We start from the raw sequence: 12,788 nt of genomic DNA, 5'->3' as shown, positions 1-12,788 counted from the left end.
ACCTCAAACAGTCACACTCTAAACACCACCATGGCCAAAACTAGAGAGCTGTCAAAGGACACCCGAAACAAAATTATAGACCTGCACCAGGCTGGGAAGTCTGAATCTGCAATAGGTAAACAGCTTGGTGTGAAGAAATCAACTGTGGGATCAATTATTAGAAAATGGAAAACATACAAGCCCACTGATAATCTTCCTCGATCTGGGGCTCCACGCAAGATCTCACCCCGTGGGGTCAAAATGATCACAAGAATGGTGAGTAAAAATCCCAGAACAACACGGGGGGACCTAGTGAATGACCTGCAGAGAGCAGGGACCAAAGTAACAAAGGCTACCATCAGTAACACACTACGCCGCCAGGGACTCAAATCCTGCAGTGCCAGACGTGTCCCCCTGCTTAAGCCAGTACATGTCAAGGCCCATCTGAAGTTTGCTAGAGAGAATTTGGATGATCCAGACGATGACTGGGAGAATATCATATGGTCAGATGAAACCAAAATAGAACTTTTTGGTGAAAACTCTACTCGTCGTGTTTGAAGGAGAGAGAATGCTGAGTTGCATCCAAAGAACACCATACCTACAGTGAAGCATGGGGGTGGAAACATCATGCTTTTGGGCTGTTTTTCTGCTAAGGGACCAGGACGACTGATTCGTGTGAAGGAAAGAATGAATGAGGCCATGTATCGTCAAATTTTGAGTGAAAACCTCCTTCCATCAGCAAGGGCATTGAAGATGAAACATGGCTGGGTCTTTCAGCATGACAATGATCCCAAACACACCGCCCGGGTAACAAAGGAGTGGCTTCGTAAGAAGCATTTCAAGGTTCTGGAGTGGCCTAGCCAGTCTCCAGATCTCAACCCCATAGAAAATCTTTGGAGGGAGCTGAAAGTCCATGTTGCCCAGTGACAGCCCCAGAACATCACTGCTCTAGAGGAGATCTGCATGGAGGAATGGGCCAAAATACCAGCAACAGTGTGTGAAAACCTTGTGAAGACTTACAGAAAATGCTTCATCTCTGTCATTGCCAACAAAGGGTATATAACAAAGTATTGATATGAACTTTTGTTATTGACCAAATACTTATTTATATTATTTATATATAATACTTATACATATTTTGCAAATAAATGCTTTAAAAATCAGACAATGTGATTTTCTGGATTTTTTGTTCTCATTTTGTCTCTCATAGTTGAGGTATATCTATGATGAAAATTACCGGCCTCTCTCATCTTTTTAAGTGGGAGAACTTGCACTATTGGTGGCTGACTAAATACTTTTTTGCCCCACTGTAGTTGCAGAAAGCATAAAATGAGGTAGTGCTGATCTGATCTCAGTTACAAAATTAGCAAATATGGTATGGCCACGTAATATAACAATATACTAACCTATTCAGTGCAACCAAGCAAAAGACCACCAAATACTGCACAGGTAGAGAAATAAGGTTAGTTAGCACAAACTTTGAGGAATAAAAGAACACAGATCAGAAAACGTATCATAGCTCACTCAGAAATCAAGGATTTGACATAGTCGCTGGCTTTCTCTGCTGAAACAAAGTCCTTCTCAACACCGTTGTATGTGATGCGAAGACGAGCTGGATAAAACAGACCGTATCGAGCACCGCCAAAGCCCCGGAGTTGGCGTCTGACCTCGCTGAATGCAGCCCGAGCCCGGGCTATCTTGGCGGTGTGATCAGGAAAGACTGAGATGGTCAAGTCTCCGACCTTAATCTGCCAGAGCTCTCTGGCACGGCGCAAAATGTCCACACAGTCACCGTAATAGTGAAGTCTGCACACAATGGCTCGTGGACGATCACCGGGTTTGGGTTGGAGGGTCCGGTGGGACCGATCCACAAGCGGCTCCTTTACCAAACCGAACGCCTCCCTCAGTAAGGCGGATACAGCAGTAGTGGAACAGGTGTCAGGACCCTCCGGTAATCCCACTATCCTGATGTTGCTGTGCCAAGCTCTGGACTCCAGGTCTTCACATTTATTTTCCAGCTTGGCCACGTCGGCTGTGAGGGACTTGATTGTAGTTTTCATCTCGGCGATGTCATCGGAGCACTCAGTGAGTGCATGCTCCATCTCTCCGACCGTACCTTTTAGCTTGGACATGGTAGCATCGGTAGCAGCTTTATCACTCGCCAGCTGTGTCTTGACCGCTTGCAGGTCGAGCTTGATAGTAGACAAAGCATCCCAGAGAGTAGCCTGCAGCTCCTTTTTAAAAATATCTGCGATATCTTTCCTCAGCGCGGCCAGCAACTCGAGTTTGAGGGCAGTGGTGTCAAGGTTAGCGTGCGTCGAGGCGACCTCTGCAGGGGCGGACGGCTCACCCGAGGCCGCGGCTTGTAGACCCCGCCATAATTGTGTCTGAATAATGTTACGACTTTTAGAGTTCTCTCCAGACATCTTGCACAGTCCAAAATAGAAATTCCCAATAAAAAAGTAGTGCAGAGCAAGCCAGGACAAAATATGTGAGTAAAAAGCGCAAGTGAATTAGAATTTAAATCAAAATCGACAGGAGTCTCCAAACCCACGTCCTACTCCATTTAAGCTCAGCAGCGCCCCCCAGCCCCAATGATCTTGTCTGCAGTTCTAACTACTCTCTTCACCTTCTTCCAGACTGAGACACTGCAACCTCCACACCACACAGTGAGACAGCTGGTCAAAATGCTCTCTATGGTGCTTCTGTAGAGAGTTGTGAGGATGGGTGGGGGCAGGTGGGCTCTCCTCATCCTCTGCAGGAAGTACAAGCACTTCTGTTCCCTTTTGACCAGTGAGGTGGTGGTTATAGTCCAGGTGACGTTGTCTGTGATGTGCAACCCCAAGAATTTAGTCCTGCTGACCACCTCTACGGTGAGCTGTTGATGAGCAGTGGAGCATGGTTAACCCGGTTCTTCCTGAAATCTATGACAAACTTCTCCATCTTCTCCACATTCAGGATCAGCTTGTTGTCTCTGCACCAGCCCACCAGCTGCTCCACCTCCTCTCTGTACTCCTGGTCATAGTTGTCTGAAGAGGCCCACCACCAGGGTGTCATCTGTGAACTTTACAATGTGATTGGTGGTGAACCTAGGTATGAAGTCATGTGTCATCATGGTGAATGGCAGGGGCCTCAGGACGCAGCCTTGAGGGGAGCCTGTGCTTAGTGTGTTGATATCAGAGGGGTTCTGTCTGACCCTGACGGATACATCCTGGTGTCTTGGAAAATATCCTGGATTTTCTGGCTGTTGTTCTGCTTTGCTGATCTAATGGCATGGTAAGAAAGCTGAATTCCTTACTTGTAGTGATTTTAGAACCTCCCCATTCCTCCAGAGTCATTGGTTGGCCCAGGTGGTGATGTTCTTGTTGATGCTGACATCCTCAATGTATTTGTCGATGTTGTTGATGTAGGCTGACACAGTGATGGCATGTTGATCAATATTTAATAATTTAACATGGATGGCTGCAGCTTTGAAGATGTTCCAGTCAGAGCATTCAAAACAGTTTCTCGATGGTACCATGAGACCACACTCAGACCTCTTTAACACTTTATTTAGCCCTGATCAGCTGTGGCTTGTATGTAAGAATTAGCATGACAAGATCAGTGCCTGGTTTGTAGCGTTTTGAATGGCATATTTCGTGGAATTGTTGAAAGCTGTTCTTTCCCACTGCCTTAAGGCGCCGCCATCTTATAGTTTACTGAACATGGCTGAGTATCATCACCATAACAGTGGAAATGTATCCCATGCTCTCTCTAATAATTCTACCGAATGGGAGCATATATATAGCAAGGAGAATTGGTCCTAGCACTGATCTCTGTGGTACTCCACACGTAACACTGGAGCATGATGCAGATTTATTATTTATGTGAAAACACTGAAAAATAAGATTTAAATTAGTCCAGTGCTGTTCCTTTAATTCCTACAGAATACCTAAGTCTTTCTAAAAGAATATTATGATTAACTGTATCAAATGCAGCACTGACATCCAACTGGACAAGTACAGATACGAGTCAATTATCTGAGGCTATGAGAATATCATTAGTGACTTTCACCAGAGTTGTTTCACTTCTATAATGAACTCTAATGCCAGACTGAAACTCTACAAAAAGTTCATTATGATGTAAGTGGTTACACACTTGTTTGGCAACTACTTTCTCAGGAATTGTAGATTAGAAAAGAAGGTTGTATATAAGTCTTTAATTGACCAAGTCATCTGGGTCAAGAGAACGCCAGTCTGCCTCTGCAGTTGGCCGCTCACACTGAGCCTGGTTCCGCTGGAGGTTTTTTCCTGTTGAATGGGAGTATTTCCTCTCCACTGTTGCTACAAGCATGCCCAGTGATAGGGATTGTATTCGAGTCAATAATTCAATGCAATCAACTGGTTTTCCTTAGATAGAAAACTTTAGCCTATCTAAGTGCCTTGAGATGACATGTGTTGTGAATTGGCGCTATATATTTAAACTGAGTTGAATTGAACTGGATAAAAGAAGTCTAAATCCGGTTCAGATTCTATGGCTGCCTCAGATGCTACCTCACCTCCCAGAGATAAACCAATCATAGTTAAAGGAGTGCTAATCATCTTATTTTGAATAGAATCAATCTTATAAAGAATCCCACACAATCATTGCTCCCATCATTATTTGCAACAATAGGATTGCAAATGTCTTAATAAAGCCCTTTACAGTTGCCCATCATTATATGTTTCTTATGTGATACCAGAGATGCATTTTTAGCTGATAATAATTTGTACAGACAAGGGGCAGGAATGCTTTCTAATTACTGAGAGATTTAGGCTGGTGTCTTGGCTGTTTATGCTTTTTTGCACCTCCCTTTCCGGACATGTTCAATACTTTTTCCCTATATCACTTCACATTATTAAACATAACTTAATTTCTTTCTCTATGGTTTGATTTCATTGCATGTGCGGATTGCATGGAATGTTATTAACATCTGGTAAAAATGTCATGTCAATATCACCTCAAGAAATATATTAAGTGAGAAAATGGTAGCGTGTTCAATACTAATTAGGAAGGAAAAACAACATCAGATGTAAAAACTCCTCCTGGAATGCCTTGACTGGGATCATAAAAATAAAAATCCCTTAGAATGCTTCACAAATGTGGGGAAAACATTAGTTTTGACACATACAGATGGGTAATATTAGGGTTTAACTGCCTCACACATCATCAGTCTGTGAGCTTAAAATCACCCGTTTACCTTGGCGGCGTTCCAAGGTAGTGGCCAAGAACAGCTCTCAACAATTTCATGAAATATCCTGCTTAAAACGATTCAAACTAGACATCAAACCCACATTTATGATCACCAATGCCTGCTGGAGCTATAGTCACAAAATGTTTTAAAGACAGACATTTTTGACCATTTAAAAAGCTGTGCAATGGATGGATGTAAACAAAACAACAGCGGAACAAAACGGCCAGAGGATGAGATGAACGGGACAGGGAAAGCTCAGCTGCAGAGCCGGGCTAATGGCGAAACTATGGAGAAATCCCCACAGAGCACCCCTTCTATCAATCCTGCTCTTTGGAAAACAAAGTGGATAATCTGAGACTCAAACTCTCTTCAAAAAAGGAGATATGTAACTGCTGCACCATTATTCTGTCAGAGTCTTAGCTGCATCCAGCAATACCAGACAATGCTATTAGCCTGGAGGGGCTAACGCTATACCGCACCGATAGAAACAAAGAACTAAGCGGTAAGACTCTGGGTGGTGGGCTCTGTGTTTACATCAACAGCTGGTGTTAGATTGGTCGCCAGCTTCTGCTCTCTGATTGTTAACTGCAGGTTAGCATCACTGCTGTTTATGTGCCCCGCAGCGCTAATAGAAAAGAGGCCATGAAGACTCTATACCAGGCTATCTCTGAGCTCCAACTTGCATACACAGAGGGTGTTTTCATCATTGCTGAGAATTTTAACAAGGCCAACTTAAGAATGTTCTTCCTCATTTTCACCAACATGTGGACTTTGCAACTCAGGGTGAAAACATTTAACCTGGTTTACTCTAACATCAAAAATGCATTCAAAGCAGCCCCCACCCCGGGTCATCAGATTATCTCTCTGTCATGCTTATCCCTGCATATAAGCCACAATGATCAGGGCTAAACTGACAGTTAAAGAGGTCAGAGTGTGGTCTGAGGGCGCCATGGAGAAACTCAAAGACTGTTTTGAATGCTTTGACTGGAAAATCTTTAAGGCTGCAGATACATATGACAACTTATTAAATATTGATGAAAATGCCATGACTGTGTCAGCCTACATTAACAACTTGTACATTACACACATTTTTTACTTTAGCATAAAAAAAACATCACAATCCAGGCCAACCAAAGACCCTGGACGAATGGAGAGATTCAGAGATCAGCTTTTAAGTCTGGTGATAAAAAGGCACTGAGAACAGCGCCTGCCAACTTAAACCATGCCATCAGATTGACGAAGCACATTTTTAACACCTCCCTGCACCGATCCATACTGCCAGCATGCTTCAAGCCTACCAATGGAACCGCTACACTGAGGACGCCATGTCTGCTGCTCTCCACCTGAGACTGGCACACTTGGAGGAGAAGAACACCGGATGCTGTTCCTGGACTTCAGTTCAGCTTGCAACACCATCATCCCACAGAATCTGATGGGCAAACTGGAACAGCTGGGCTTCAATACACCACTCCGCAATTGGCTGCTAGACTTCCTCACAGACAGACCTCAGTTAGACTGGTTCGGACAAAACACAACTGATGTCATCACCCTAAGCACAGTCTCCACTCAGGGCTGCGTCCTGAGCCCCCTGCTGTTCACCCTGAGGACAGATGACTGTGTCCCCAGGTTCACCACCAATCACATTGTGAAGTTTGCAGAAAACACCACGATGGTGGGCCTCATCAGAGACGACAACGACAAGAACTACAGAGATGGAGGTGGAGCAGCTGGTGGACTGGTGCAAAGATAACAGCCTGATCCTCAACGTGGAGAAGACAAAGAGATCATCTTGGACTTCAGGAAGAACCGGCCTAACCACGCCGCACTGGTCATCAACAGCTCAGCTGTAGAGGTGGTCAACAGCGCTAATTTCCTGGGGTGCACATCACAGACACCTTCAACTGGAACGTAAACACCATTTCACTGATCAAAAGTGTACACATGTACTTCTTGTGGAGGATGAGGAGAGCCCACCTGCCCCCACCCATTCTCACCACCTTCTACAGAATCACATAGAGAGTTCTGACCAGCTGTGTTGTGTCGAGTCTGCAGTGCCTCCGACTGGAAGAAGGTGAGAAGATTGGTAAGAACAGCAGAGAAGATCATTTGGGTTCCTCTTCACTCCATTAAAGACATTTCATCCCAGCGCTGCGTGTCCATAGCCCGCATCATAAATCCTCACACCAAAAGGGACTGCTCTCCCTGCTGCCCTCTGGAAAGATACCTCGAAGCATCCAATGCAGGTCCAGCAGATTCCAGAACAGTTTCTTCCCCACTGCCATTAGACTGCTTAATGTTATATAAAATGGGTTATAAAAAAAGAAAACCTAAATGTTATAACTGAAACTATACAGTCATATGTTTACATCACTTTTTTTTCACCACAGTGTTTTTTTCATCACCATGTTTTTTATCACTGCACTTTAAAAATGAAAAAGTCTAGTGAAGTCTACTTAACTCTACTTAGTGAGCTCTACTTAATGAAATTTCTTGTGTTTTTACAAAATGAAATGGGTAATAGTAAGAAATTTTTTTTTCACATTTGGGTGTTGCTTAAAAATTATTGTTTATCTTGACATTTCTTTTAATAACTTGCTTTTATTATGGTGTTTTTATTCTTATCTGTAGATACCCAGTTCCTAATTTATTTTGGAGAAGGGTCTTATGTACTGCTGTGTTTTATTCACTTCTCTTTTATCCTGTTTTTGAGCCACTTTGTAATTATTTTTTATGTGTAGATCTTGTCTTGTTATGGTTATTTTCTGCTTGCTGACTGTTTGGGTTCTGTCTTCTCATCCAGTCTTAAAATGTAGTTCAACCGCCGTTCTTTCAAGCTGAAGCCAATTAACAATGAACCCTTTTCACTAATAACCTGTAAATAAATCACAGTAACTGTATTCTATATCCTTTTTATATTAATCAACTGATCTCACTCATCAGAAATGTATTGACCAATTATATTGACTTGAGCACATTGGTATTCATACTGAACTCTAGTTTTGTTGGATGATTTTTCTTGTTTTCTCGATCTTCTGTATTTAAATGGGTGTTTACATCGAGAGGTTGTGCAGTTAGCTGGGACTCTTTTCGTATCAGCAATATGCAAGTGCCTCAATTTGTTTTATGATTTAAAAATGACAAGTGTTTGAAACAGAATGAGATTGTGATTGTTATGATTGAACTGAATCACCCAAACTGATATGAATCCAGCTGAACTGAATTTAATGTAGGTATACTGAAGGATGTTCTTTTTCCAGGTGGATCATCAAAGTAAGTGGCCCCCCTAATGATTAATCATTCTGGTGATATGTTTACGTAAGGCCATCCTCCGTGCTCATCCCCATTTTCCCTTGCCAGTGGTGAGTCTGACATAGTTGAAAAATTGCAACTCTTCTTTTGTAAAGTAAGCTTGTATGAGCGATGCAAACAGCTACTTTTAAACAGTGTACATGAGGAGAAATGGGCTTGTGCCTGCTCTCGCACATGTTCCTTTTCGGAGCAGGTACAGGGTTGTGCATGTGGATTAGTTTTTTAAGTGGCGATGGCTGGTCATTTCTAAAATTCGGGAAAATCTTCCACTAAACCTTTAACTGGATATGTTAAGCTTGAAAATGTCTTAAAATAGGCTTATTGTTACAAACATGGTATAAATCACAATGAAATGCTTTTTTTGAAAATTAAATGTATATTTCATTTGCATGGGGATACACCATGTCGTTATGTTTTTATGTTTATATGAGACAATATTTTAATTTTATTTAAAATAATTTTCGTCTAGGTCAAAACAAAAACACAAAGGCAACCATAAATAAACAGAACACTCAAGAACTAAAGAATAGCTAACTTTTATTAACAAAAATTTTAATTAAATTTTTAGTTAACTTAAAATGAAAATAATTCATTTAAATCAAATACCTTACTTTTTTTTAGTAAACAGGTATTCCATTTTACGCAATAACCAAATAGTTATAAGGAAAAAAGTCAGATGTACATACAGACATGCATGAAATACAATCTTCTAAACACTCAAAAAATATTGTGAGATTTTTAATTACTCATGAAATCGAGCTCAACTGATGATGTTAAATCAGAATCTAGGTCTTTTCCTTCTATGGTCATTTCTGTGGAGCCAAACTTTATGTTTAGTTTAAGTTCCCGATTCATACCACGCTTGGTATTTGGAGAGTGTAGAAAGAAGCAGCCAATCTTCACCATTCCCTCCTCATCCACATATTGTGGACTCTTCTTTTTGGTGCAGTAAAAATTGTAGTTCATCATCCTTGTATCTGCCCCGGTCGGATATAAGGTGAAGGTTCTGGTTTCATCCCAATCCACATCCTCATCGGCCTCCACCAGTTTCATGAACAGATCCCTGCACCATTCACCCTCTTTGTTGGTGAATCTTTTTTCTGCCTTGTGCTTGAACTTGTCAAACCTTCGAGAAACTCTGACTCCGTAAGTGAAAGCACTTTTCCGAGATGCCACCAAGTGTGGCTTTCTTCCAAACTCTACAGCTCCTTTTAGGATTGCTTCCTGTGGCCTAAGTGGACACAGAATTTTACACTTAACCCCAAACTTATCATCAATATGTTTTCGCAGAATCTTGCTCTCAGCAAAGCCCCCTACTAATAAAATGTACTTAATGTTTAGGGCTTTGGTAAGGATTTCTTTGAGACTTTGAGTGATGCCCTCCAGACTCTCTGTAAAGAAAGAGTTTAGTTTCTCTTTAGTGATGGTTATACTTCCTTCATCCCAGGAAGCTCCTTCTACCCTTTCAAAGTACTCCTCCATTGCCTTATTTTTCTGAGCAACATTTCCAAGGCTATAAGGACAGCTAATGTTCACATCTTCATCTTGTTTTTTGAAAAGTGTGAAATCATACATCATCTTTTTAACATCATTGGGATGTTTTTTTTCAAATTCATCCCACACTCCATTACAGAATATCTTTCTAAGAAACTCTTTAAATCTTTGGTCCACAGTTTGTCCTCCCAGATTGTTTCCAGAGGCCTTATGAAGTTCTTTTAAGGCTCCTCCTTTGAGGACTTCATGAACTGTGATGTCAATGGTTCCTCCTATAACACACACAGTGCAAAAAACTGATTAAGAAAAACTACCAGTACTACCAGCATAAATTCCTTAACCCTTTAAAGCCCGATCCAAGAATAAACAAAACAGAAAATTACTTTTTTTTGGTTTGAAGTCCTTATTTGGCCTTTTAACAAAATATGTAAAAAGAAAAAACAGAAATACATTTTTGATATTAATAATTTATTACTATGCAAAAGTCAAAATTATTTTTGTGTAGTCTTCTACTGGCTGTTATCAGGTATATCTGATTGTGTACATTAGGATTTTGAGCAAAGTTTTTACCATTAAATTATGCAAAAGGCGTCAGACGGAAAACATTTCAAAAACCGTATGTATGAAATATGATTCATTTGGCATTACAGGGTTAAACCATAAAAAAGGCTGTAACTGGGAGAAGACCCAGTTAAGGATTAACTGTCTGTGTGATATTGGCAGCCCTACCTTTCTAACAATTTTTAAGCATTTGGGAAAAAAATACATATATGAAAGCCAATCCTTTGGAAAAATTATCTTCTCTAAGCTTTATACAAAAAATAATTTGTGTTTGGACAAAAAACTGTTTAAACTATTAACTGAATAAAAATGTTTACACCCAAAAAATTGTGAAAACTTTTTAAGTCACAAAAATGCATTTTAAAATGTATGGGCAATACAACAGTAGATAAACAAAAATAAATATTATAAATCAATACCTCCACAGTCAACAACAATATATTGTGTTCCTGGAGATTGTTCTAGTTTGGTTTGCCCTTGGTGTTCTGCTATGAAACCTTCAGCAGGCAGCTGCTTACACCAGAGAGATGCTGCTTCTGGTTCCAGAGCAATGATAAGTTTTTCTTTATTTCTTGCCTCCACAATACCAGCCTGGAATATCAATAAACACAGAATAAGAAAATTTGTTTCACAATTGACCTTTATTTACCTTTATTTTAAATACATACTACCTGCATTGCAGCTTCTCTCATGAACTGTTTAGCTGAAGGACCCCAGATGGCAGGAACTGTCAGCACCCAGGTGAAATCAATGGCTGTAAACGTTGTACCAGCTGCACTGTCATTAATGGTTTGTAATGCATCATCTTTCAGGAATCTTAGAGTTTCTGTAATAACTTTAAGGGCTGTTAATTCCTTTCCATTGGCTGCTTTAATCTTGAGATTCCTGTTGAATTTCTGGACATTAAAAATCATAAAGTCAATCATGTTTGAAGCTGAATCTTATTGCAACAACATGTGATGTAGAAAAGAAAAAAATCAACTACATTTGGTAACATTATCTATAAATCAGATAAGGTGTTGATGTCCTTAATCATTATTTCATCTTGATAAACAAATGCAGTATGTAAAAAAATAAAACTGGTTTTACTTACTTCACCGTAGAGGGACATCTTGAAGCAGTCAAATAAGAAAGATTCTTGGGCTTGTTTTCCCTTCATTTTGAAATAGTCAGCTTGGGCTTTATACCCAAAACTCATAAATTCTTCCATTTCATTGAAGAGGATACAAGTAGGAGTCTTTGGAGTTTGTTGACCAACATTTTCTCCCCACTTCTTTACATGGATATCACTTTTAGCGTCCCTGGCAGTCAAACTGAAGGCATGTCCACTATATGCAGTACCAAAATCTATTGCTATGATGAAAGAGTCCCCCATGTCTAATACATTCAAGCTGTTCAGCTTTGTGACAATGAAATGCAGGAGTCACAGCACCTCTACTAATGTTAAAGGGTGAAGTCAGCAATAAGTCAACCTTTGACACCTAATCTGAAGTAAAAAAAAAGGTGTGCCACTCTGTACACTCATTGAGGACAAGACTGCACTAGAGGAAAGAGGATTACGCACAGAGACAAGTAAAGGTAAACACATTCTATTTAACAAAATAAATTCAGACATTTATATTGTTGCCAATTTATTTCATTTTATTTGAATATTTTAAGATAAAGAAAACTAAGCTTTACTTCCTGACCAGTTTGTTTGAATGTTACATTGGGAAAAAAATGTCACGTGGACCTTAAATTATTTCACCAGCAAATTCATTGTATATTAAACTGAACTTTTACCAAAACATGTTCTCGAAGGGTGTAAATGTGTGGCTATATCTTTTTACAGGGGTACTTGGGTTTATATACAGAAATCAAATATACAGTTTTCCTCTTTGATGTCTATTGTCAATCTTAGACATGCATAGTGACTTTTCTCTTCATTTGATATATTATTCTATGTCACGTACGTAGTGCATTAAGCGAAATTAAAAATAATTTTTTGATTTTGACGACTTAAGAAAAATTGCTTCTAGAAAGTATTCTTCACTGTATTGTAATTTATCCATCCATCCATCCATCCATCCATTATCTTACACGCTTGTCCCAATTGGGGTCGCGAGGGGTGTAATTTATCCAATAAAACTCAATTTTATTTTATCACATATATGCAGGACTTTTTTTTTTAAAGCAAAGCCATGGCATTGGCATCTTCCAAGACCACAGAAACACAGATGGTTCCTAAAAACGG

The 12,788-nt window shown here is 40.2% G+C and overlaps 1 protein-coding gene across 1 annotated transcript; it reads right to left on the bottom strand.

Annotated features, from left to right (window-relative positions):
* Window positions 1-9,198: 9,198 nt before the first annotated feature.
* Window positions 9,199-11,930, bottom strand: LOC119798386 (heat shock 70 kDa protein 12A-like). The gene is made up of 4 exons (XM_038307829.1): window positions 11,649-11,930; window positions 11,227-11,451; window positions 10,975-11,146; window positions 9,199-10,266 (listed from the first exon to the last, which is right to left on the bottom strand). The coding sequence occupies exons 1-4, from the start codon at window positions 11,928-11,930 to the stop codon at window positions 9,239-9,241; spliced, it is 1,707 nt and encodes a 568-aa protein (XP_038163757.1). The 3' UTR covers window positions 9,199-9,238.
* Between the last annotated feature and the right edge of the window lie 858 nt (window positions 11,931-12,788).

Source organism: Cyprinodon tularosa, unplaced genomic scaffold (genome assembly GCF_016077235.1).
Source record: "Cyprinodon tularosa strain WSP-4 unplaced genomic scaffold, ASM1607723v1 ctg620, whole genome shotgun sequence".
Taxonomy (NCBI): domain Eukaryota; kingdom Metazoa; phylum Chordata; class Actinopteri; order Cyprinodontiformes; family Cyprinodontidae; genus Cyprinodon; species Cyprinodon tularosa.
The sequence above is the reverse complement of the archived record's forward strand: the minus strand, read 5'-3'. Positions and strand labels throughout refer to the sequence as shown.